General features: G+C 39.7%; 1 protein-coding gene across 6 annotated transcripts; it reads left to right on the forward strand.

The window, feature by feature from the left end:
• Positions 1-665: 665 nt before the first annotated feature.
• Positions 666-26,716, forward strand: LOC128940434 (solute carrier organic anion transporter family member 1A2-like). 6 transcript variants are annotated; one of them, XM_054281825.1, is made up of 16 exons: positions 666-724; positions 947-992; positions 12,629-12,730; positions 13,885-14,026; positions 15,388-15,520; positions 16,433-16,539; positions 17,222-17,368; positions 17,672-17,770; positions 18,203-18,436; positions 20,238-20,402; positions 21,324-21,519; positions 22,318-22,483; positions 23,140-23,324; positions 23,896-23,960; positions 25,074-25,191; positions 26,036-26,716. In XM_054281825.1, exons 2-16 carry the CDS (start codon positions 969-971, stop codon positions 26,193-26,195), a joined length of 2,043 nt encoding a protein of 680 aa, XP_054137800.1. In that variant the 5' UTR covers positions 666-724; positions 947-968; the 3' UTR covers positions 26,196-26,716. The 6 variants fall into 6 exon arrangements, with proteins under 6 accessions (XP_054137800.1, XP_054137802.1, XP_054137799.1 ...); XM_054281827.1 differs by having other exon boundaries at positions 12,632-12,730; XM_054281824.1 differs by lacking the exon at positions 666-724 and adding an exon at positions 753-845.
• Positions 26,717-27,083: the final 367 nt, after the last annotated feature.

Genomic DNA, 27,083 nt, shown 5'->3' on the forward strand with positions numbered 1-27,083 from the left:
TGTATGACGAATAAGAAAAGAGTGAAAGTTGTTTAAATTGACAGCTAGAGTTCTCATTCAGGGTAACATGGTAGAAATCACGTACATTTTACAGTCAGGTCTAAATGTGAATGAAAATTCTGTCACTATGAAAGTAAAATCTCATGTTTTACTAGCACAGGTGGGTTCTTCGTCGTGAGTGAAAATTGAGTCAATTAATACTTTTCAGGAGGCAAAGACTAGGATTGAAAAGCGAGGAAATGTCAGAATAAATCTACCTGTGGAAATTTATTTCTCTAGTGTGCATTGAGTATGGTTCAGGGAAAAATGAACAGCTTTTAATAGACTAAATCCAGTGTCAATGGATTATCTAATTGCAGATTTCCAAGGATACAGATTAGAACCATTTACCTCTGATTTCAGTGGAAATTAGGCAAATCAATTTTTTCTCCCTCTGTTTCCTAAGCTTTTTCTAGGTACCCCAATGCCTTTGGAAATCAGTCTTTTAATTATTTATAAAGGACAAAGTTCTGGCTCTAAAGCTGAGTAAAAGTTCTGTGTGATGAGAAGTCACCATGCGCATCTTTTCTACCCCCAAGGACAGGAATTCAGAGTTCAGAAGTGCTTCAGTGCCAAGAGCATTGCCTGAGCTGCAAACCCCCTTCTTTGTCGGTTTAGCCTGTAGTAGCAGCTTTTCCTTGCAATGGCTCAAGTTCCAGTGCTGGCTCATTTCAGGCTACTCGAGGTGAATACAGAAGGAATATTTAGCTGGGATAGTAACTTCTCAACTTGATTACAACAGCCTGCAAATGAGGCTCTAGAAAGTGACAAAATATTTTGTTGATTGTGGTAGATGTTGTTTTGGGGTAGGTTTTTTTGTGTGTTGTGTTTGGTTTTTTTTTTAAAGAGTGCCACTGCTGGATATTTTTTCTCTGTTTTTATATGATCATTTACTTCTTTTCACCAGGTTCCTGATATTCCCTCTCTGGATGGACAGTCCCAGTGTAAGAGAAGTAAGTGCAGTATTTTATCTTCACCAAGACAGTAAGTTCTGTGCCACATCTGAAACAAGTTTATCTCTCCAAAGACTCACTGTAGAATTTGACTATGATGAAATAACATTCTGGTGTTAATTTCACTCTGGCAATTTTGCTCCTCTGAAATGAAGGCATGATTAAACCCCTTTTACAGAGAGTGTATTGTGCTGAAAAACAATTATACAGGTACTCTGCCTGGGGATTGACATCAGCCAATCTTCCGTGCTTGGATGTTGAACTTGACAATGCCTTATTGTGCTTTTTCCTGGGTGGAAAGAGATCTGTGTGCCACTGACACTCAGCTGAGGTCTTTATGCTCAGCCTGTGTGAGAGATGCTGTTTCAAATCCTGAAAAACAATAGATAGATAAGTTTGTGTTTAAGATTTTAAAAAACTTCACTCAGTCCTCAGAATCTCTTCTGTTTAAGGCATTTAAGTGAATGGCTTCTGTATCAAACTTAAATCAAGCTATGGCTCAAGAGAGATAAAATGAAATACCAATTTTCAAATAAATATTGATCCAAAATTCCATTTGCAGCTGTCCTGCAAAGCAGACTTGGGGGGGGAGCCACTAATGCTTTGAGAGAACAGAAAGGCTGCTTCTTGAGTGCATTGTGGAAATGAAAGTGGGCTCATGATGTCCCAGGAGCATTGCCAGCCTCCTGGGCTGCACAGCATCTTGGCAGGGTCAGCAAGAAGTCTCTCCAGCAATTAGTCACATGTAAAGTTAACAAAAGTAAAGTTTTGCAGCTCCTGCTGCAAGTTCTCTTAAGCAGTAGTAGTGTTTTCCTGCACAAACAGGAATGGAATATTGAATTGTGGAATCTCTTTGACAGCAGAACAGTTCATAACTCGAATTTCAAGATGCTGGCATGAAATACTTTACTGTTAGTACCATTCAATGAGTGGCTGGAAAGCTATTTTTACCACTGACAAAGTTCCTTTACCTTGATTGTAGAAAAAACCCTTTATTCCTCTGCATGACAACATTTAGCTGTTGACAACATGGAGTTCTCTGACATGTGTTGTATCAGCCTGTGGAAAAAGAAAATCAAAGAAAATCAAGTGTTCTTATTAAAGAAATCTGTGATCACTTCTATTCTGAGTAGTAATGGTAATTTTAGATATTTATACTAAAATACTTAAGTGTTTAAGTGTTTATGCAGAGATTTGTCTGAAGAATTGTGCCTATAAGAAGGTTAGGTGACACCAGAACTGAGGTTCAGAAACAACCCAGCAGACATGCTTTCTCAGTTCCCTGATTCCTTCTGGAAGATGCCTACACAGTGTCTGGAGCTGCAAAATGCTGTCCATGCTGTGCACTGGCAGCAGAGGAACAGGGAACAGCCTTGTCCCAAGGGTCTGCTGCTCTTCTGTCCCTCCAGGACCTGTGGGACCTGTGTCACTCAATGCCAGGTGAGCAGAGACCATCCCAGTGCCATTCCCATGCAGGAGTCTAAGCCAGCCTAGATGCCTGTGCCTGTTTCTCCTTCTTGCCTACAAAAGCAGCCTTGGGTGACTCCTCAGGTGCAGATGTTTACACTGTGGGTGCTGAAATGCAAATTGAATTAACTCCACCAGAAGTGCTTCAACTCTCATATTGAGAGAGATTGAAGGCTGTCTCCTCCTTTCTCCCATTTATCTTATTCTTAGGCTTGTTCTTGGCACCTGCTGGGCAGCTGGTTCCCACTTTCAATGTCTGAGTTCTACATTTGCTTAATAACATTAATAAGACAGGTTAAGACTCTTGCTAATGGGTATGTCTCCCCCATTTGGGAGTGTCAGAGCCACATTCCCTGGTGCAGGCACTTCCCCAGCTGCTGCACAGATGTGTGAGGCAGAGGTCTCCAGTAAATTATTCTGTTGCTCAGTTACCAGGAGCTGGAAGTGTGGGAATAACTGCCGGATTAGTTGCCCTGTTGTACCAAAAGGGAGAACGGAAAGGTTTAGTCATTAACTTACAATCTAAATTTCAACTATTTCAATACTTATTTCAGTTTTTGGAATAAACCAGCAATCAGAGCAGCAGCAGCATTACCATCCATCAGTGTAAACATTCCCAGTAATGACACAGAGCTGTGCCTGTGTCACAGCTTTTAGCTTGTACGTGAGTTGAGCACAATGGCAAATGCAATTGTTTATAGCAATTCTAGTAGCCTTTCAATCTTTTTTAATTAAGCTGCAAAAGTAAAGCAAAAAAATTTCCAAAAGTAAAGCATAAAAAGGAGGTTTCATTGATAGTGTCAGCACCTCTGAAAAAGTCAAAGTATGCCAAATATTAAAATAGAAGAGTAAATCAGGTTTTCTGCTGTCATTTTTTATGTCCTAAAATATCCAGGATTGCCCTGGTTATCAGGACACTATTCAGCATTATTGTAACTAGTTAGCCTCTTTCAACCTAGTCATTCTGTGAATTCTGTGAACTAAAACCTATGTGGAGCATCAGAGGGAGTGTAAAATCACTCTAGACAAGGGATAATGATAGGAACCTTTGTTGCTCCCTAAATTTTTACATTTGGATGGCAAAGTCTGAAAATTTTGGCTATAATACTCTCTTCCCAGTATTTCTTGTTTGCAAACCACAATGTTTGCACTTTCTGGTGTGTGTGAAGTTGTGATTTTTCTACCATTAGCACTTAAGCTGTGTGTAACTGCTTTGTTCAAATAGTGTTTTATTAAATATGCTTTTGCTAGCACAACTTTCTTTGTTACCCCTGCTGCATGTGGACCATTCCAGTGCTGATAAAAATACAAAGAACTGTTCCTGTTGATCCCAAAAGTGATGTTAAAACTGAGGAAGAAATATGTAAGGAGCAGCTGAGAGGTAAGAGGTGGAAAGTTACTCACTTCTCCCCCAGAGGAAAAAAAGATTATTCAGAAATAAACAGTGTCCATCCATGGGATTGATGAGCAAAAGAAAAGGAGTAATTTGGATAGTCAGGAGTATTTTAAACCAACTTTTATGATGTATTTTGTTACTCAGCTCACGCCATTGACAGGGCAATGACGTAGCCTGCAAGGACTCTTGCTAATGATTGCAGTGAGAATGAGCTCAGCAGCCTGGGCTGAATCAGTGCCTGTAGCTGGGAATCCCTCAAACAGGAGAAATAAACTCCATTTTAGATCAGAAAAGGCAGAACTGACAGCCCAGTGATTGGGGAGTTTTAGTTCCTAGTACCATTCTTACTTACAGTTATAGAGTTTTAATTGCATCCAACAATTTACCTCTGAATACAACAGAAGGTTTAACTTCGTGATTTTCTTTCCCCCTGTCTCTCCTGCAACCGGTTTCCAGAAATTAAAAGCAAAAGCAGGACTTCCTTTTGGTTACCATTGTCACTCTCAAGGGCTCTAAGCAGTGTTGATGGTAAATGTGACTATGCAAGAGAATTATTGTTCTTCCTTTCTGGTAAACCAAGTCATCCATTGCTTCCTGCTGTACTAATTATCCTCAATCACTTTCTATGGCAATTAATGTATAAAAAGGTGTTCAGGTTTCCAAGATCTTGCTGGAATGTACTTCTGCCATAGAGCAGGGAGTTCTCTAATATGTTGGATTCATGTGTATTTCAAAGCAAAACAAAAAGCCTTGCTGAAAGGAAGGGCAGGGTGAATATATTGAATTATAGGACCATGGAATGGCCTGGGTTCGAAGAGACATTAAAATTCATCCAATTCCAACCCCCTTCCATGGGCAGGAACACCTTCCACTATCTCAGGGTGCTCAGAGCCCCATCCAACCTGGCATTGGACACTTCCAGGAGCATCCATAACTTCTCTGGGCACCCTGTGCCAGGGCATCACCACCCTCACAGGGAAAAATTTCTCCCCAGTATCCCACCTAAACCCACTGTCAGTGTGAAGCCGTTCCCCCATGTCCTGTCATTCCATACTTTTGTCAATAGTCTCTCTCCATCTTTCTTTTGGGCTCCCTCCAGGTCCTGGAAGGCCTCAATTTTGGCCATCCCATCACTATTAAATGACAGAATGAAGTCTCCCTAAATGCTCCTGTTAGGGGAAAAAAGAGAGAAATTAGGCATGTGTGGAAGTGCTGCTTCTGATTTAGTAACTGTGAGAACTCTCCACCCCTTCCTCCCCAGCCCAGCATCTGTGATAGAGAGCACAGACATCTGCAGAAGGTGCAGTGAGACCAGGAGCCACCCCCTGTGCTCCCCAGACTTATTCCACTGCAGGTGAATCACTGGGAAATGGAAAGCAAAGGAAATCACTCACCTCTTAGAGAAACTGCTGGTTTCCAAAAGAATTCCACACAGGTTCATGCCAGCCCTCCACACCTGAGGCAGTGCCTAAGTTTTAACCAAGTTTTCTTTTAAACTATCCCACTTTTAAAAAACCAGATTTTTTTTTTCTTCTCTGCAAACTGCTGCAAGAGAATGACAATCTGGCTTTGTCTTGAAACACTCTGAATCTTTCAGATGATGCTGACTTGACAGCTCTGCTATTAATAGTGGCATTTTCCCTGCTGTTTAAAAAGGAGGCTTGTGCTGAACTGAGGATCAGTCATGTTCATAATAATTTTTCACCAAGGGTAGATGCAGTCTGTGAGCTGACGTAGGAGAATTTACGTTGCCAATACCATGAAACATTAATTAATTTATTTATGGCACGTCAGCATACCTAGCTGCAAAATAACATAGCCCTTCTTCAAGAGGAAGTGCAGTAGGGCTGGATTTACAGCGTGCCTGAATCATTGTGACCTGACCTTTTCTTTCTGCTTGGAGATGAGAAAAGCCTTTGATAAGCACAAGGAACATGAAGAGGGACCTGGAAATGTCTTTCTACTGTAAGAAGTCACTAAAAATTCATTAGAAGTTTAGCATATGCATCTGAAAACATGTAGTGGATTTTTGGTCTGTTTTTGGGAATTTCTTTTACTCCAAATATTGCTGTTTCCTTCCATTTAGCAGCAAATCCACTTTTGGCAGAGCTCATCCTTGATAACAGAATTCAGGAATGGTGTGAAAAAGTCAATACTTAAATGTGAGCTTTCACAAATAATTTAGGAGCTTCAAGTGACATGGCTAGGCCAAAAGGTGGTGGTTTTTTGCAATAAATGGTTATTGAGCCAAACACTCAGTGGAAAATTGAAAACATGGCATTATTGTGAAGGGGGGAAAAAATGAGGCTCTGGGGCCCTTCAGTCATTAACATCCTGAAATAATTTCATATTGACACATACTGTGCCTATGAATGATAATATTTTAATAGGAAAAAGTTGAAAAGTCACCTTAGGAAAGCATTTAATTGAGAAAAGAGCCTTGTGCAGAGCAGCAGAGAGGCACAGACCTCAGGAGAAATGTCTTTAAAATCCACAGGTGTTGGATACCTACCATACATTTAGAGTGGGCATCTTGAATTCTGCTTTTGATTCCAGAGTATTTTCTGCTACATAAATTACTGTCTGCATAGGTAATCTTTTTTATTATTACTATTTGTCTTGATCTGCAGGATTCCTACACATTTCCACTCTGGCTAGTGACCATGATTCTGGTGACTGTAGGCTTGATTTTGTTAGTTTTCACTATCAAAAGTGAAAGTTTTTGGGAGTTTTTCTAACTAGATTTTGTTAATTTTAACTAACTAACTTTCATTTTGTTAGAGTTCCCATGGGCTGCAAATGGCTACTTTCATTTTAGGGAGCTCTCACATCCCCACATACTTGTTGAATTCTATTCATGCTTAGGATATTGTGTTTAAAAATGAGCAATGTTGACAATGTCATGTATAATTTCATGTCGACAGAACATTTCATACTTCATGTAAATGAGGGGTTAACGCATTCTTAAACTATTTTTTAGGATGTTGTCATAAGCAGGCATAATCTTCATGGAGCTGTGGATCACTACAGCCCACTGCTTTCAGTCATACATCATCCTGCTGCCTTTTATAATACTCATAACAATTTGTAGAAGTTAAAAAAGCCACTGTTGAAAGAGCTGTAGAGATTATCACCATAGAGGTGAGGTATTTTTTATCAGAGACTCTTAAAGCTACACTGTTATTTGAAACCAGCACTTTAATTTTTGTTGCCAAAAGAGGATGTATATTTCATGCAACTTTAACCTTTCTGAGAAAGAGTATCTATTTCAGGAGATCCTGGGAAAATTTCCAATGGTTAAAAATGAAATGTCTGTAGAAAAGCCATGCTCACAGGTGCCTGATTCCCAAAAGATCCTGGATCTTCCCCTCGGTTGTTTCACACCCTTTAGGACTGAGCTGAGTCCAGAGTGCCCAGAAAGGCCAGCAGTGTCACCTTTAACCATCTCTGCACACAGAGCACATTGGCACACCCCAAATCCTCCTGGAGTGATGGATAGTGAAGTGAAATGCTATCAGGTTACATAAACCACTGATGGATGAATCACAGGTAATGTCATTTTTTCCAGAGGAAAAGGCTCCAGGGAGACTTTGAAGCTTTGAGCTGCCAGTCAACCTGCAGTTTGTTCCTTCAGCTTTTCTCAGAGTATGTTCCTGAGACAATTTGCCTCTAAGCTGATCACACAACAAATCCCTTTGTACTTCAACTAGGAAGCACTGCCCAAAAGTATATAATTAGGTTTTCAACGTTCTGAAAAGATGTTTTGACAATTGAAACATTTATGTTTCCTAACATTTAAAACCAGAGGTTTGTACAACAGAATATCTTCCAGACTTGCAGCAAACTTTATGAAGAATAAGGAATTTTATGTCCTCATAAATTTTGCTGCAAGTCTAGAGGACATGAATATGCTTTCCCAAAACAAAAGCAAATCCAAACAAGTGCAAATCAATGAGCTAAACTGCTTTCTTAAGGCAGAAATTGTTATGGCAGTATCACTGGTTTAAATAAATAACTAGTTATGAAACCAGACAGCATTAATGGAGAATCAGTTAAATTATTATATCTTTCCTTATTTTGCCCTCTTCTTCTATTTCTTTTGAGAGAGTAGGCCCCCAAAACATCTTGAGAAGGGTTTTTTTCATTTATGCAGATGCAGGGACCCCTATGAGTGGGTGAAAGGAGTGAAAATTCTGTAGAAGAGTCTTTGTTGTGAGGTTCCTATGCCCAGTTCTGCTGGTCTGTTTAAAGGCTGAAGTTTGCAGTGAAGTTTTGGAGTGTGGACCCAGATCAGGACACAGCCCTGAGAAGCAAATCCTTTGTTGTCCTTGTAAGAAACTCTCCCTGTTACCCTCCGTTTGACTGGGAGGTGCATGGACTGCCAGAGAAGCAGCTCCCAGCAGACACTTCTGAGAAATAAAATGGTTTTAAACATTGCCCTGGATCTGAGCTGATGAGGGAAATGATGGTGAACCTGCTCTGTGTCATGACATCCTCTCCTGGTTTGCCATGCCACATGCTGTGGGATGCAGCCCCTGGTGCTGTGGCTCTGTGCAGATGCAGCTCACATTCCCAGCTTTTCATGGATTAGAAGTGGCTGCTTACAACTGCAGTGCTGGGAAAGAGCTATGGGACCTTAGTGATTTCAAAATAAGCTGTTGTGTTTAGAGTGAGGACAGAAATGTCCTTTTTTGGTAGGTAAATCACCATGACATATAACATTGAGACTAGGACCAATAATGGATTGTACTCTGCTTTTTTCACTTATGACTTGAAGGTGTATCTACTGATTGCTAGATGAGATGTCTGATGGACTTAATTGAAGTCAAATAATCTCTTCTTGTTGTGTTAGCCAGAACTATTTGTGCTTGGTCAAATTATTCTCTGATTTTGCAATGTAAATCAGTAATGAGTAATCTCATTCCCCTCTTCCCTTCTGACCCTGTGCCACCCTTTCCTAAAGTCTACCCAACCTGTAAATTTACACACTTAGGTGCACTCCCAAAGTTCCTCTCTGGCTTGTGGCTGCTCTCTGGATGACTTCAGTGCACAGGAGTGTCAGCACTTCATGCTCAGAGATCTCTCACAGATGTAGCCCTCGGCCTTTATTTTTGCAGGGAAAAGAAACAGATGGGCTTAATTTTCCTTCTGAGAACTCAGCGCGTGTCTGTCACATCTGAGCACTCCAAAATGCACAACTGAAATTTGGCAAAAACACAAGTTGCCCCATACTTGGTTAATTTTCAACAATGTAGATTTAAAGTCAAAGTTCAAGTGTGCCATATCAGTGATTTCTTGCAGAAACCTTTTCAGAACTGTAAGTACCTGATTGTTTTGCCATGAGGATATTTTCCGTTGTCTCAGTCTAACATTCATGTAATTGCATTTGAGTAATAGTTTGAACTGTACCTGGTAAAACAAGATTTCAAGAAGCTTTTTGCAACCAGAAAAATAAATTAGTTAAAAATCCTGCCACCATAATTGCTTTCTGAATCGTTATGTTTTGTGATTTTTAACCCTGTAAACAAAATAAAGATGTGGCAGTTTATCTATCTGTATGACTAAGCTGAGCTAAATGGAAGATGAATTGTACTTTGAAAGTAGCATATCCTCTTGGGACTTAGGCAAGGGAACTTGCAAAACATTGCATCATCAACTTTAAATTCAGATATTTGGGCGCTTTTTTTCCTTTTTATTAGTTTGTTAGAGTGATGATGCCTTGTGAAGGCTGCCCTAGAGCAGAGGCTGGGCAGAGTTACAGAATAAAGCAGGGATTTATTGAAAGGATCTCCTCACGGATCCACCTTGGGCAGCACCAGAGCCCAGCCAGGGCTGCACCCAAGATGAACCAAAATGGCCCCAAAATGCACGGCCGGGCACGGGGTCTGTCCCTGGGATCAGTTCTGCTCCATTTGCACCTTGCAGTTCATTGTCCCATTCCAGCTTTAGCCCAGGCAGTCTCACCCTGCTTGTTTTTCTCTCTCCAGCCCACGGTGTTTGTGCTCCTGGGCTGAGATTTGGATCATTTGTCCTTGGTGCCCAGCTGGAGCAGGAATTGTTTTGTCTCCCTGCTCTGTGCTCACCATCCCCTCATGTGAAGCTCTGACCCACACACTAAAGCAGCACAGAATCTGAAAAATATAAAAGCTAAACCTGAAGCATCAGTGAAATGTGATTTAATGTGATGGTTTGTGTGGGACAAGTGGCTCCAAAGTGATGTCTCAGTGCTTGCCTGCTGCTGGCAGCTGCACCAAACCAGCCTCTTTTGGTGCTCACTGGAAGGCTCAGCTTTGGTTTTAGGCCAACCTTGTTCAGCCCAGGTCACTCTGGGTGCTCTGTGTCCTCCAGCTGCTCTGAGCTGCCCCCACAGTGAGAAATCTCTGTGCATGTGCAGGGTGGGTGTCTTCTGATCACCTTTGTGTCCTTCTGGCTGCCCCTGCAGGTTCACTCAGACAGTGGAGAGGATGGAAGAGGCAATTCTGGGCATTGCCAACTTCCTAGCCTGCCATAAATGTGTCACCAGCCCAGTGCAGAGGTGGAAGGAGGAATTGTCCTGCCCTGTTCCCTGAAATTTCAGTGAGCATTGCAGGCTTATGAGTGGGATTCAGGTGCAGGTGCTCACATGAGTGGACTCAGGTGCTTGTAGGTCACTAAGAACCCAAGGGCAAACTTTTGCATACCCATTTTAAAATAAATGTATTTCAATAGAGCTATGTTTTGGCTTGTTCAATGAGATAAAGAGGTTTTCAGCTGAGTCTGAAGAGCCCAAGAGTGTAACCAATGTACCCAAGAGGAATGTACAATGGAGAGCAGGTAGATGGAGAAAGGAGTGGGAGCACACTTGGTTCATGGGACCAAGAAATGTGTGTTTATAGACACAGAAATGGTAATATAAATTCTAACCTGGACTTAAAGTGTGGTATGAGTGCACCTGAGCTGAGTGAGTTATGCACCTGTGTCTTTCTGATAATTCAGGCTGTTAGTCTGTGTTGGCATCAGTAACATTTGATGAAGCGTGACCACAAAATATTATAGAGCTGGGGAAAGCAATTTCAGAAACAGAGCTGGAAATAATGATTCTGTCTACTTGGTTATTCAATTAATAATCTTAATAATCTTCCCAGTAAAAAATTGGTTGAAATGCTTTTTTTTCTGGATCCTAATCTCTGCTGTGAGGGAAGGTATGAATAATTAAAGGCAAACAATGCTGTTTTGACTGCTGTAATTGCATGAGGAGCAGTGTAATGTGTCTGATCCCCCAAGTCAGGTAACAGGGTGCTGTCTGGTAATTTGTAGCACCAGGAAGGAAAATCTGCAGTTAGCTAGATGATGTTCCCTGGATGTGACTGTGAAATGCAGGGAAATACAGTGAAACTGGTACAGAAAGGGAAAGAATCCCTTTGCCAGCTCCTAGAAGAGGACAAATATAGGGTATTGCTGTCATGTTTTGTTATTGCTGGTGGGCTTCCGAGAAAAGCAGTATTTAGATAAAGCATTAATGAGTCCCTGGGATATAAATTTTGTTTCAAATTGAAAAAAAAAAGAAAAAAAGAAGAAGAAGAAGAAAAAGCTGTGTGAGTACAGTTTAGTCCTGTGATTGAACACACAATTTGTAGAAGTATCTGTGAGCAAAGCAGAGATAAAATCTCTGTATCTATCACAGATAATTGTACACAGTTTGTAGAAGTATCTGTGAGCAAAGCAGAGATAAAATCTCTGTATCTATCTCAGATAATTGTCTGAGTGCTGAGCACCTACAGTTAATTGTAAGGTATTTCCAGGAATGCTGTAATAATGCACTGTGCTTTTAAAAGCTGCAAGTGAGAAAGCAGCTGCAGAAGGAGTTAATGCCTGTGGACTTGCTAGGAATCAAGTTAGTTAGGAAACACATTTGAGAGGATTAACATTGTTGTAGAAATGAATGTTTGGAGAGATTGGCCAGGAGGGTGCTGAGGTGAAGAATTTGGAAGGCAGCTGAGTCCTGTTGGTGGGCTGGTCAAGCTTCTCCCCATCCCTGGACCCATGAGGGGGAGAGCACAGAGCAGAGCAGGGGCTGCAGGATCCCTTGGGAAGTGTAGCCCAGACCAAAAAGAGGAAATTCACCTGTATCCATCCTGCCTATCAGGTAGGGCTCTGCCTTGCCCTGGGTTTTTCACCTTACTCCATCAGGCCCCAGGGAACTGTATTTCATAACTTTATTTAATGGAGTCTCTGTAGGAGCCCTTGGAATGAATAGAATAAAATTTTGATTCATTGTGCAAACCCTCAGATGTGTTGGGGCTTTTACAGGTCAGTATATCCAATCCCTGGAATATATTGCTCCTTCTTTGAACACACTTTTGGAATATATGTAAAATTTAAACAAAGCAGGCAGCTTAGTGTTGTGAGACACTCTAATCATCAAGTTGAGATGGAGATAAGCAAAAGTAGGCAGATGAATAAAGAGGAATATTTTTGACAATCTTGGGAGAGGAAGGAGAATGGAGTCTGTTTTGTGTCCATTTAGAGCTGGAGTTGGTCTCGTGGTTTTGGTTTGATTTTGTTTTCCTCTAATTTTAATGCCAAGAGATAATGTCTCTACTCTAACCAAGTAATTTAATTTAGAATAAAATCCATAATCTGGTAGGCTTTGTTGCAATCCAGTTTGCAATTATTGAAGGAAAATGCTAAAATGTCAAATCTCCTAAAAGGAATATCATATTTTTGTAAACATGGGACAAAAACTTTTGTTCTTTTCTCTCATCTTTTTCCAACACTGTAATGGGATGACCAGCAGACTCAGAAACAGACGCCAGTGTCAATTAAAAAAGGCAACATGAAGGAGCCTGAGAAGCCACGTGCAGAGGACAAATTCTGCTGCATTTCCAAGCTGAAGGTACAGCCATATTTTAGTGATTTTGCAAGAACACACAACTGTAATTACTGCATTTACAGAATTTTGGTAGAAGTTACAGCCTAGATTAAATGAATGCATTAGCTGTTGTCTTCTACCCTTAATGCCCTTACAAAAGTCTGTAAACAGCTGTGCTGGTTTTTTCTCTCCCTGAAGTTTCCACTCTGTGAGATGTTGGAGATATTGATTGATTGCTGCTTTGAAACTTCACCACTGACTTTGTGTAATCCCCCCAGCCTAACACATTTACCCTTTCTTCTTAAAGCTGTGAAATGAGCTTTACTGACTGGGATGTGGCAGTAAAAACTGCCTGTTGATCTTGAATGGTGATTCAAGTTGTCAAGAAACGCTAGAAAATCTTGTAAAATAACTTTTAAAAAATAGTAATTAAAAACCCAAATGCGTTTCTTTTGCTTTTTAGCTTTTGCAGCAGATGTATTTAAAAATAAATACATTCATTTCATAAATGCTGCTTATAAAGAAGCCTGAAGTTAAAAGGGTTTGAATACTGCTGCTCTCATTATTTTAACTTTTTAGCTGTCAGTTGCTGCTAATTGTCTTGTAAAAAGGACATGTTATTTATTTCATTTTGGTTGAAATTGCTTTTTCTGGCCTCATGACCTCTGCTGAGGTGGGAGAGCAGATCCTGGATGGAGTAATTCCTCCAAAGGAAAGGATCTCAGGTCTGCAAGCAATTTGTCATTTGGGTGAGCAGGGGGTGGGAAGGTCCTGCAGGTGGCAACCTTGCAGCAGGCACTGCTGCCTTGGCTGGCTAAATGGGACCTGGGGCTGCTGAAGGCACTCTTGGTCAATTAGAGAAGATGAAGAACGAAGTTTGTTTGGTTTGGTTTGGTTTTTTTTTTTTTTGTTTTGTTTTTTGTGTTTTTTTGGGTTTTTTGTTTTTTTTTGGTTTTGTTTTGGTTTGGTTTTTTTTGTGTTTTGTTTTGGTTTTTTTATTATTTGTTTGTTTGAAAAAGTCATAACTCTAGAAAGAAATAGGTGATGGGATTTACACACACATCAGCTGAACAGAACTGCTCACTTTTTTAACTGGGAGCATAACTTCACTGGAGGAAATAACCAAGGAATATTCACAGATATGTAATTTTTTATGCATTCTTCCCTTCCCTTCCTAGGTATTTCTGCTGGCACTGTCACTTGCCTTCCTTGGGAAAACCATGTCTGGTGCTTACATGAACAGCATGTACACACAGATAGAGAAACAATTTAATATCCCAGCTTCTTTAGTGGGCATCATTAATGGAAGCTTTGAAATCGGTAATCTCTCATTTTGATATTTCTGATTCTTTGAAAATGTAATCTGTGTTCTGAGCATGTCTTAGTGACTCTCATCTGCTCTCAATTACTCTGTGTGCAATAGTGGCAAACTCTGTCATTCTTTTGAGCTGATTTGTAACCATTTCATGTCTTGGCAATTAATAGGACCTCTTGAATGGGCAAATTTAGATTTAAAAACTGGTCCAGCTAATTTCTGCACTATCATAGGATATGACAGAGCAACTAACAAAACAGAACTAGTTTATGAGATGTTTTATTCAGAAATATTCAATACACAAGAATAACCAACTATGTAAACTTTGTTTGAATTTAAGCTCATATTTAGAATTTTGTAGTTCCTTTAATTAAACTTGGTTGGAGTGGACTGTGAATCCCTATCTAAACTCAATAATATTTTAAGTTTTTGTACCTGTACAACTGTCCTTGCAAAGAAAATTTCCAGTTCTACTTTTAGTGCTCCTTACCTATCCTGTCAGTAAATTTTGTTGTCCAGTGATAAACTTAAATGTTTCTCTTTAAGTGTCATTCGAGCCACTGATTCAGCACAGCCTGTTTAGAAATGATACATTAAAAAGGCATTATTTTATTTCAGAGCATGACGCTCATCACTCAGAGACATGGTTTTGTTCTTCTGACAAAAAGATCATAAAATTAGTAGGTGTAAAATTATTAAATTGCTATTTTTATAGGGCCTGATTCATAACATGAAGCTTGATTCTTTTCTTAGTTGCATAGCAATAAGTGGAGAAAATCAACTGCTTCTAAGTGAAAGTGGAGGTGAGGAAAATGAAGATTTTTAGTACATTTTTGTTTTTAAATGGTACTAGGTATAAAAACCTGTGACTTTTTTATTATTAAGCTATTAATAAAATTAATATTAAATTATTATTCCTTTTTTTTTGTATGATGGTTATCTTGTGTTTATTATTTTCAGTACAAAACCACTATGATATACACTTCTGTATTTTCCTACACATTACCAAATAAAGTATCCTTGGGGAATATTCCTAATAATATTCCTATATTATTCTGCAGTCCTGGGCATGTTCTCTATGCCAAGTAGTGGGAAATTTCTCCTCTATAAAGGTGCATTTAAAAGTCTCTCTCACTGTGATCTCTTTTCCACCCTGCCTTTTATTCTCATGTTCTTTTCATGTGATGTAACTTTTCCAAAAAAAGATCATATATAGCAGGGAATTACTGCACCATGTAGGCAGTTCCCTGTCTAGTGACACTTTTTAAAGACAAAAAAAGAAACAGGAGCTCACAAGACATGCTCAGGTTTGTAACTATTATGGGGCGCCTTGGTTTGCAGATGGTGACCCAGGTTCTCTTTGCAGGTAACTTGCTGCTGATAGCATTTGTGAGTTACTTTGGAGCAAAGCTTCACAGACCCAGAATAATTGCTTTGGGCTGCACAGTTCTGTCCTTTGGATGTCTTTTGATATCACTTCCTCATTTTCTGTTTGGGAGGTGAGTGTTGTGCTTAGCTCACAGCAGCTTCTGTGACCCTTGCCGGCATTAACCCTTTCATCCTCTCACTGAGGGTGCTGCTTATGGGGATAGACATTGCTGAGCATGGATTCAATTTGATCATTGCAGATTCTTTGGGTTTGCTCCTGAGATGGCTCCAAAAGTCAATCATCACCTCCTGAGGAGAGTCACCCCTCTGCTGGGCACCTGCCTTTGCCTTTGCCTTCATCCTTTTGCTCCCCTTTGCACGGGCTCTCCCAACTAACAGCTGTGATGCTGTCACTTTTAGCTCTTATCTACTTGGATGGACAATAGAAATTGTGATTTTTAAAGATCTCTTGGTCTGGAACCTGGATGAGAGATCATACCTGGTCACTGTGTTGGCAGGAATGAAATTGGGTATTATCAATCATCACAAACTGGCACAACAAAATGACCCTGTTATGTAAATCTTTTTTAGCCTGAACAATACAGAATGAAAATTGGAACTCTGTTTTCTCTGCACTGCTAGGAATTTATTCAGAGAAAGAGACCTCCCAGAGGATAAGGAATAGGTGTTTCTCAAGCTATTTTCACTGCCAAATTGATTTCTTACATCCACGTTGCAGAGATGTTGTCTACCTGTTCTGAGTAAAAGAATAGCTAGAAGCAAATTTAGTACTGACCATAATGATCCTTCAACTCCTTTGAAATTATTTTTTGCTTGACTTAAAAGAAATAGTAATATAAACTTTTGTAGGCTTTAATCAGCAAGGTGTTTTTTGATCCTTCAATCCTGTTGTGTCCAGTGTGGAATGGCTCTGGCTACCTACTCTTTTAGGTAGCTCCATGATTCTAGCACGGACAAATGAGAATGGTTCTCATGAATATCTTCTCGACCTGTACATGGTTCCTTTCCTTTGTTTCCAACAGGTATCACATTGAAAGCAGCATTTCACAACGGGAAAATGTCTCAGTGATGCCTCTGTGCCTTGTTAATCGCAACTTGTCCTCTTTGCCTACAGAGGAGCCATCAACAGGTAGGACTTTTCCTATGTCTGTTGATGTTTTTTTCTATGTCTATAGTATCTAAATAAATGAATTTTTGTTTTTTATTAGCAAACACTTGTTTATTAAATAATGGTGATTGTTTATTAAATTATTTTCATCTAAATGACGTACAGGCACATAGATCCCATAGACCCTCATGCCTGTGAATATGCTTGGGTAAGATGATTGCCTCTTCATTGGTTTATGGACAAGCAAGGCTGTGAAATTCATATATCTGAGTCCATTTCCTGTGTGAAGTGAAAACTGGACTGAATGTGACCCCATCTGCACGTGGATTGCTTCACCTGTGTTTGGTGGCAGCAATTTAACATTAAAACAGGAGATCTGGGTTTTATCTTTGGTCAGACACTGAGAAAGGCAGCAGCTGCCGCTAGCAAAGTTGGTTTTTATTGGTTAATGAATATGAAAGAGAAATCTCAGCATGACAAAAGGGGAGAGAGCAGTGGAGTCTGAAGCAGATTATGGGATGAAGAAATCTCAGGTCAAGGAGAGAAAAGAAGTAAAAAAGTATTGTGACTAGTTATTAATATTTTCTTTTATAAGACAGGCTTACCCATCAAAGCTTAAGCTCTTCTTCAATTCTTTGTCTCTAGATTTTCATTAATAGTTGGGACTAAAACATTAATTCTTATTTTTTTGTTTTATCCACAGAATGTGAACAAGAGCCTGGGTCCCTGCTGTGGGTTTTTGTGATGGTTGGAAACATCGTGAGAGGGATGGGGGAAACTCCCATCATGCCTTTGGGAATTTCCTATTTGGAGGATTTTGCCAAAGCAGAGAATTCACCTTTCTACCTGGGTAAATCCGCCCCGTTGTGGTAATTCCCCTTCTCCGAACACACAGGCAAACAAAAGCAAAAGAAAGGATTATTGTGATGCCCTTCAGCCCAATAAAGAAATGCAAAAAACATTAGTTATTGCCTTATCAAAACAACAATATTTTAGGACTTGTAATTTAACCAGAGAGAAACTTGTTGGAATGAGGCCATTTTTAGGTGCAAATGCTTTTCCAGTAGAGCTGTCCTAACCATATGGAGCAATTCCAAGCAGATAATTGTGACTGGGTTCTAATTTGGAATGTTTTCTCTTTGTCCCACTCTAGCATGTCTACATACAGCAACTGTAATTGGCCCCTTCCTTGGTTTGTTGTTGGCTTCATTCTGTGCAGAGCTGTTTGTTGACATTGGATCAGTAGGTGCAGGTAATTGGTGAACATATAAAACCTTATTTTTAAGTCTGTAGTTGGTGTATTTTTCAGAGCTAAAGGATGTTTCCTTGCTAATGTGAGTTAATCCCACCATGAGTTTGTTGGTGTTTTTTTTAGAATAGAAGATTTGTTTATAATATTCAGTTCATAGGTAAACAAATCAATCTGCTTGTAAATTATCTGTTGAAAAATTGTGTCATCTGGCTTAACAGAGGAAAGGACTAGAATTAACTTAATACAAGCCACTGAAATTTGCCAGAAAATTAGCAACATTAGAAAAGAAAACTGGACAATATGCTCTTTCATAAGCCTCATTTTAAGAATCATTAAAATGCTTTTATGTCAGAGGTGACTGGGAAAGCCCAAAATGACAGCAAAGGATGTTTCTGAAGTGATCAGGAAGTCTGTTGTTGTGTTTTATTCCAGATGAGATAACTATAGCAGCCACTGATGCCCGCTGGGTTGGGGCCTGGTGGCTGGGCATTTTGATCTGTGCACTGCTCAATCTGCTGGTGGCAATTCCATTCTGGTTCTTGCCCAAGTCCCTGGTGAAGGAAGGTGAAACCAATGAACCCGAGGAGACAAGTGAAAAAACCGCAACACCATTGCAAGAAAATGATAAGAATGAAGCCAAGCAGACCATGTATGAAATTGCTAAAGGCAAGTTGTGTTGCATTTTATTCCTTTCTAGCTTTAGTCCTAAGGTGTGAACTCTGTGTACTTTGTAATTAAAGGTGGGTCCAAGATGTGCTGTGCCTGCTCTGTTTTGATGTCTCTGCAGTTCAAGGGATTTGTACAGGAATTTAGAATGGCTCCTTGCAGAGGAAAAAAGCTGATTTCATAGATATGGGATCTGGATCCTTCCTTTTCCCCTCCTGCAATTCAGGTGTATCTCCCAAGAGAGGGCTGAAGCTCTGAAATCTGAGTAGGAATATTACAGCTCAGTGAGCTGGGCATGAGGTGCAGTTATTGATTGCTTGTACCCCACATTCACTGGGCAGAAAGGCAGAAACCCAACACGAATCTTGTGCATTTCTTGAGTCCAGCTGCAAGCCCTAAAAGGGAATTGACAGGGAATTAACCCTCATAAACATTTAATTACTGTACAGCAAGGATGTATTCCACTCACATTTATTCACCTGGCAGCTTTCACATTTGGGGTCTTTCAAATCTATGGTCTTGTAGGAGCATATTTTTTCCTTCCTTATTTGAAGGAAACAGCCTTCCAACATTTCCTGGTTGGAAATGTAAGTGAATAAACCATGTCAAAGGGTATGATCTTCAGAGCAGCCTGTCCTGCTGAATCTGACAGGACCTCAGAAATGTTCAGCAAGTAAATTCCAAGTGGCAGCTCCCTCTCTGTGCTGTTTCCAGCTGGGTCCTGCAGATTCACCACACCCAGAGTGAGTCCTTAGGTCCTGGCAGATATTGCAGCTTCATCTTGATAACCAGAGCATCTCTTTCTGCTGTCACCTAGCCTAAAATGAATCCATGAATAAAATATTGTTTTCCCAGCTCAGGTGTGGCTCCTTAGTGCTCCAGGGTTATAGGAATGTTTTTATAGTAAAAAATAACCTAAAATAAAACTAATTTAATAACAATAAAATTTCCTTAAGAAGCTATGATTAAAAATGTCACTGCATCTGTAAATAATGCAGCTTATTTATAGTGTTTCTAAGATTTGACTAATTTTTGAAAGATTTGCATACAGTCTACTTCTTATAAGGTGCTTGCTTAGCTCTAGAAGATATACACCCATCCTAAGTGGTGCCCACTTTCAGTCAGGCCCAGTCATTGTTTTGTAGATACTTAAATTTATCTGCAGAGTTTCTTGACAATAGCTCAGCACATTGATTAACAGAGAACATTAGACAAAGGGGAATTGTGGGGCTTTTTTTATGGTTCAAATCCTGACTTAATGGGCATTATTCAGAGGAAAGACCTGTGTGAATCAGTTTCTCAGATGCTTACTTGGCTGAAAACTGGCTGATGCAGAGTTTGAGAGGAGTGTGGGAATAACTGTGCTCACAGTCTCTTCAGGCCTCTTCTGCCCAGCAGCAAACCCCAAAATCAGAGTTCTGCTCTCTGGGGCAGCTTGTCACAGCTCTGGAGTGCATTTTCACCCCTCTGGATGCCAGCTGCAGGACAAGGCTTTTGCTGAGTGCTCTGGGTACATGAGATGAGCAAAAAGGGAGGGAAGATGGGGCAGTAGCTGCCGCTGCTGCTGTGATTTAATATTTTTTGATAAGGAAGAGCTGCACTGGTGTGCATGTGTGTGTGTGAGGGTATCTCTGGGTAGAGGACACCCAGGGCTAAGCAAGGAATCTTTGGCCTATGGTGTCTGGCAAAGCACAAGGTTTATCCTGCTCCAGCTCAGGACCATTTCTGTTCTCCCCTTTCCCCCACAGCCACATTGTTTTCATAAAGCATCACACTAACTCAAGTCATTATTTCCTTGTAGATTTCATCCCCTTCCTCAAGGCTCTGTTCCACAACCCTGTGTATATGTTATTTATATGCATAACTGTGCTACAGTTCAGTGCCTTTGATGGCATGATATCCTTCATGCCCAAGTATCTGGAACAGCAGTTTGGGAAATCTGCATCAGATGCCATCTTTTTGATTGGTATGTTTGTATTTTGTTTTGTTCTATCAATTAGTGATGTCTCTATTCAAATTATCTATATTTTCACATATATACATATGTTCATGTGTATTTATATATACATACTAAGGTTAAATGCTTCTACAGGTGAGGGATATCACATTACAAAACATTTCTAAATGCCAATGCATTTTCTGCTAAACATCTAATTTTTTGTGCACAATTTTATAATCTAATTCCCATCTTTTGAATTGGCTTCAAAAATTCAGCTGATATGAAACTAAGCCATGTGATGCTTGTGTAAAACCATTTCCAACGTGTCTTTCAGTCAGAATTTGCTTCTCTTAAGCATCAATCATCAAAGAATGATGTGAGAGCACATTCAGTAATCTCATCTCAAAACTGAAAGCCTGTTCCTCCTTTTTGTCATGCTTAGAGTGCATTAAGATATGCACTTAATTAAGATGTGCACACCTTTCTGTTGAGTTTCACAGCTGGAAAGGCTGGATTGAAACCATATAATTTTTTTCATTTTTTTCTTCCTTTCTTTGGTTTTTTTTTTGTTTTTTTTTTTGTTTTCTGGGGTGGGTTTTTTTGTTTGTTTTGTTTTTGTTGTTGATGTTTTTGGTTTGGTGTTGCACCTAGAGTGCAACTCTAGATTGCCATTTTCCAATTGGTAATTTTAGCCCTACCCTGTAGCTCCCTCCCCTAGCAGTTCTCACCTGCTGTTGACTTTGGCAGAGGTTTTGGCTGTGAAAGGAAATTAGCAGAGAGACATTTCTGATTGTAGTTAAATTATTCAGCCCCAGGCACCCTTTGAGTCTTTGCCAAACACAACCTTCCCTCACAGCAGCTATATAGCTCCCTCTCTAGCTGCCCTGTAGTAGAGTAGCTTTGATGGTCTCCTTTATTTTAACATGGAAGTTTCACTTGTTTAACTAGGTGTTTACAACTTGCCAGTTCTATGCGTTGGGTATTTTTCTGGAGGCTTGTTCATGAAGAAATTCAAGATAAATATCTATCAGGCTGCGAGCATAGCATTTTGGGTATCTTTACTGGAATACCTTCTCTACTTTGCTGCCTATTGGACTGTCTGTGATACCTCACCAGTTGCTGGTCTAACAGTTTCCTATCAAGGGTATGTTCTTTGGGACTCAGGAGGACTTCAGTCTTAAGACACCAGGATGATTTTTCTTGTCAAGAATCAGCCAGGAGCTCCATTGCAGTTCCCTGTTCTAAATTCTCAAGGCTTTCTGCTTGCATTAGACATTAGGTCTGTCATGCCTTTTTCAAACAACAAAAGTGTGTTAAAAAAGATATCCATGCAGTTGCATGTCCATATTAATTCTTTTACTAATACAGATAGTAAAGTCATGTAACTGCAGGTGAAAATAAAAATTGTTGGTGAAATCAGGCATACATGAGTGCAATTTCAGAATAAGAGAGGAACAAATCCCCTTCTTGTTCTTACACTGGTTTACTCAAATTTGATTACTATCAAGTTATCAGAGGGTATTTTATTTGCAGTTTCTTGATTTGAAATCCGCCATTGATCATTGGGAATCTTAGAATGGTTTGGGTTGGAAGGGATCTTAAAGAGCCTCTATCTCCAACTTCCCTGCCCCATGGCAGGTTGTGCTTTGTGTCTGTAAAATGGACATGGAGGTGTAGATACAACCCTTATGGATGATCAAGAACATACAGGCCATAGATGAGAAAAAAGCTCTGGGGTATTCATACCTAATTTACAATATTAATATAAAACAATACAATTTAGTGTCCTATTGAGAGATAAAAAGGCATGACTTCAGGGCAGGAGCATGTAGGGTTGAGTCCTGATTCAACACTTGAGCTAGAATAGAATCTTAAGCATTGCCAGGGTTACTGTGGGTATCTCATTACTGAATTATTTATTCATCTTCTGAATGTGTTTCAGAATAGAACAAGTTTCATATGCAGAAAATACTCTCCTGGCTGGCTGCAACATGGATTGTGATTGCCCACTTAAAATCTGGGACCCAGTTTGTGGGAGCAATGGGATCACTTATGTGTCACCTTGTCTTGCTGGATGTAAATCCTCAAGAGGAACTGGAAGGAGTTTGGTAAAGCATACATTTTATTGTACTGTAACTGTGAAATCAAGTAGGTGGCAAATATTTATACCAATATAGGATGGGGAATCATATACATAATTAATGTATATATAATATATATTAATATATTTTTACCTTATACCTTATATATTCATGTACATTGAATATATAAGGTAAAAAATTTGAACAAATTCATTGAGTAGCACCAGAAATTCCAAACTGCATAGGAAAATCGGTTTAAGTTTAAATTAAAAAATATAATGAAGGGCAATTCTTCTCTCTTAAGAACTAAAGGAATATTAAATGCTTAACAAGGAGTGAGAAATTATTCTGAAGGTGCTGCCAACTGGAAATCTGAGTGCCCAAGAATATTTTAACCAAAATGAAATTCTATAGCATGAACTATTAAAGAGATTATTATAATCTCTTTTACCCTGTAGATTTAAAGGTTAAATGCCAGGTAACCAGGCATTATAGAACTTTTATCCTGAAATACAGGGATGGCTGGACCTGTGGCTGGCCAACTGGGAGAGAGGATCAGTACAGTGCTGCTCATGAGTAACAGGTTTGAGAGCAGGAGACAGTGAGATGGGTGCCAACAGTGTGGCTTTGCCATCAGAGTGTGAGTTTGGACAATCTGTGTGATTAAAATACTCTTTTGATAGGTATTTGAAAACTGCACCTGTGTTGCAGCCTCAGGGTTTTCATCTCAAAACATCTCTGCAACTCTGGGCCACTGTGATGGACATGAAAGCTGTGACAAGATGCTCCATTATTTTTTAATCCTGACATTAGTCTGCAGCTTCATTTTTTCCTTAGCAGCCATGCCTGGATACATGGTCTTAATGAGGTACAGTAAATTTTCCTTGTCTTATGAAAGCTACCAGACTTTTTATTCTGAGGTTTTAATTCTCCAGGGAATTAAAAGGTGTTTAGTTTGCATGTGGATGGAGGAAGAGCAGAGAAATCTGATGTCGTTTCTGTGCTGTTAAGGCTCAGTGTCATGTCACCTTTGTAATCTGATGCAGCTTCTGGCTGTCAGCTTTATCCTGAATGAATGCAGGAGCCCTGAGTCAGGGCAGTGGGATATTGAGTGGTGTGTGATACCTGGGAGTTTATCAATCATTTTAATCAAATGATAATTTATGATGTTCAGTTAAGGCACAACTGCGCTGCACTTTGTGTTGGCCCTGATACCATACCCTGATAGAAGCTTTTCCTTTTGTGATTTGGCAGTCCTAGATAAGGAACTTTTCAGCAAACATCACCTAATGAGCATAATGAGATCATTATTAGAATGGTTTGGGCCTAATGTGATGAAGAATTTGATTAAAAAAAAGGTTAAACATCTCTTATTAATGTCACCTCTATGAATAATTGTACAATGCAATTATCATCACAGTTATTACATTATCATACAGGTCTCTAAAGCCTGAAGAAAAGTCATTTGGAGTGGGTATCCATGGGCTGGCTTCAAGAGTGTTTGGTAAGAAAATATCTCACACACTTCAGAAGAGCAGTTAGGGCTGACCTAGAGCTAGAGAAGGATCCCATCAGGACTGTGGGCATGGCACAGGAGTCATTCTTTTTGTGGAGTGCCTTTGATCAGGAACCATTTAGGAATTCTTTTTCACAGCTCTCAGAGCATGGCAAAGTAGAACTTCTTGCAGTTTGCAATTTTTTTTAATGGATAATAGGCTGGTATCTTGGTTTAACCCCAGTCAGGATCTAAGTACCATGCATCCACTTATTCTCCTCCCACATGGAATAGCGGGGAGAGCTGGAAAAAGAGGTAGAGCGTGCAGGTTAAATAAAGAATAGTTTAGCATGGAAAGAAAGTAAAATATAATAATAATAATAGGAAAAATAGAGAGAGGAATAAAACAAAAGAACAAAAAGTGATACAGAATAAAATTGTTTGTGAGCTGTTGACCAATACCCATCCCACTCCCAAACAGTCCTCAGTCAGTCCCTCCCGGCCACCTCTCTCCACTCTGTGTACTAAACATGACACTGAAGGTTGTGGAATTTCCCTTTGGCCAGTTTGGGCCATGCTCCCCCCTGGTTTCTGTGCAGCTCCTCACAAACAGAGCATGAGACACAGAGAACTCCTTGATGTCAGCCCTCCTTAGCAGCAGCTCAAACATGACTGTGTTATCAACATTATTCTGATATTAAATCCAAACCACAGCACTGTACCAGCTGCAAAGAAGAAAATCAACTGTATTAACTGTATCTTGCAGAAAGCAGGACACAGGACTACATCTTCTGCTGGTCACTGGAAAGCCATTTGGCATTCCTTCACTCTTATTGTTTATGTTTATTGAAGGCAGCATTGACTCTCACTGATGAGAGAGTACCTTGAGTTCTGAATAGGAAACACTGTCCATGCTGCTGCATGTGGATGTTGTTTAACAGGCAGCAGGGAAGAAAATCTTTGGCTGAGGGTAAGAAAAAGAGGGAGCACAAGATAAATAGAGAATGAGGCTCATGCTGCAAGAGGACAGGACAGATGGAGTGGGTGACAAACAGCATAAGCTCTGTGGTGGATCTGATAACCAGAAGGAAATCACAGAAATTTTGCTCATGTTCTTTTCAGCTGGAATTCCATCTCCCATTTATTTTGGAGCTTTGATAGACACCACTTGCTTGAAGTGGGGTACCATGACTTGTGGTGGAGAAGGAGCGTGTAGGATGTATGATGTTGTCACATACAGGTATGTTTATTTTAATTTCTCCTTCTTACTCTATTATTACATGCATAGAGATGTAATTTTATGCACTTTAAGTCTCCCTAGCAGACAAACTGCTCCTGTGTTAGAGATATGATACAGATATGGCTTTATTTGCAGAGCGCAACCTTTGACACAGACATTGGAAAAACCTTTGAACAGAAATGTTCTGGTGCCATAATATTCACTAATAACCTCTCATGAGAATAAGCTCTGAAAACACTGAGTTATGATAAAAATACTGAAAAGCAGTTAGCACATGTGGGAAAAATGTTCAATGGGTGACTGCAATATCTTTGAACAGGAAATGGTTGAAACAGTACTTGGATTTAAAAAAGAAGAATTTTATGGAGAAGATACAGCTACTTAAGTTGGAATTGGCCCAGAATACTGCACTTCATGTTTTTGTAGTCCTTCAAGGACTGATGTGCAATTTTTAAAGAAAAATCTTGTTGAACTTGTGCCCTCATACTAATTCCTTGTAATATGTGTTGAGGTTGGTTTGGAAGAATATTCTTATGAATACTTAGAAACTTTAACCAGGTAGTCTGAGCCCTTTCAGGACTCTCTCTTTTCCCTATGGATACAGCCATAGGAGTACCAGGTGCCTAACTTGCTAAATCATTTGCCTGAAATTGGGAGAGGTAAAAGGCCATTTTACCTTTTCATATTCTCTATTCTCACATTCTCATCTTCTGTGAGACCCAAAAGCATCAGGGCACAAGCTTTAGAGTGGCTTTGTAACCTTCACACAGCAATGTTGTTGCTGAATAGTTTTGTCCTTTTTTTACAAGTGCATATATTTAATGAAACTTATAATTTATTTCAGGTGGCTCTATCTTGGCCTGCCAGCAGTGTTACGTGGAGTGTCCTACATCCCAAGCACACTTGTTCTGCTCATTTTAAAGAAGCAACTGAAATCTGAAAAGCCAGTCTTATTAAATGAACCAATAGAAATGCAGGATAAAGGACAAGAAGCAGTGAAATAGCATTTCACAGAAGGACATGTTGGGAAAAAAACATTGCAGTGTAAATATTGGGTATATCCTTGTGAAAAATTTTGTACTTTCAGTAAGGAACACTTGGACAGAGATTAATAGAATTACACATAGTTGTATCCTACTTATACTATAAAAGTATCAGTTTATAAAGACAAGGCATGGGAAAAATATGTTTGGTGCAAAAGAACAAGGGCTAGAAATAAGAAAACTTATGAAATGCCAGGTTTGAGTTGTCTGAGCAAAGGGCTCTGAAACAGAAACATGTGTGTTCAGTGGTGTTTCACTGAAAATAGAGAGAATTTTGCATTGGACTCCAAGTGATGCCAGATTTCATCTAGGAATTCTCACATGGTTTCTGTCAGAGTGTCACTGACTGTAGACAGCATTTGTGGCTTCTTTGGGCCCCAGTTTTCCATAAAATTATTTAATGATATTATTAGTCCTTTCAGGCAGGGATTATTTGTTATTCTGCATAGTACAGGTGGTCAATATATTGGTTTATGATATGGTCTGGGTGTTGTGGTAATAACAATAAATTTTTAAAAATACATTTTTAAAAAATGCTGTGTTATGGTGATGTTTTAAGATTTGAATTGAGCCTTGACAAGGAAAGGTCATTAGGAATCATTACTTCAGTTACCTGTTGCCCTGGGATGTCTGAAATATCTAGGGAAATAAAACACTGAATGTCTCAGGTAACAAAAATGAAAGAAAGCCCTGCTGATATGAGTTATACAAGGTGTCTCTGTGGTTTGATGCATCCTTGTTTAGCATCTAATTTGGCACTGCCTCATGTTTGGCCCCGGTGCAGAGCACCATTAGGTCTGTCTGCCAGTGCCCATGCAATAACTTCTTGAGGCTTTTTGTTACAGGTCC

Source organism: Melozone crissalis, unplaced genomic scaffold (genome assembly GCF_028551555.1).
Source record: "Melozone crissalis strain CALT ecotype California unplaced genomic scaffold, PUWL_Pcris_2 ptg000033l_1, whole genome shotgun sequence".
Lineage (NCBI taxonomy): Eukaryota > Metazoa > Chordata > Aves > Passeriformes > Passerellidae > Melozone > Melozone crissalis.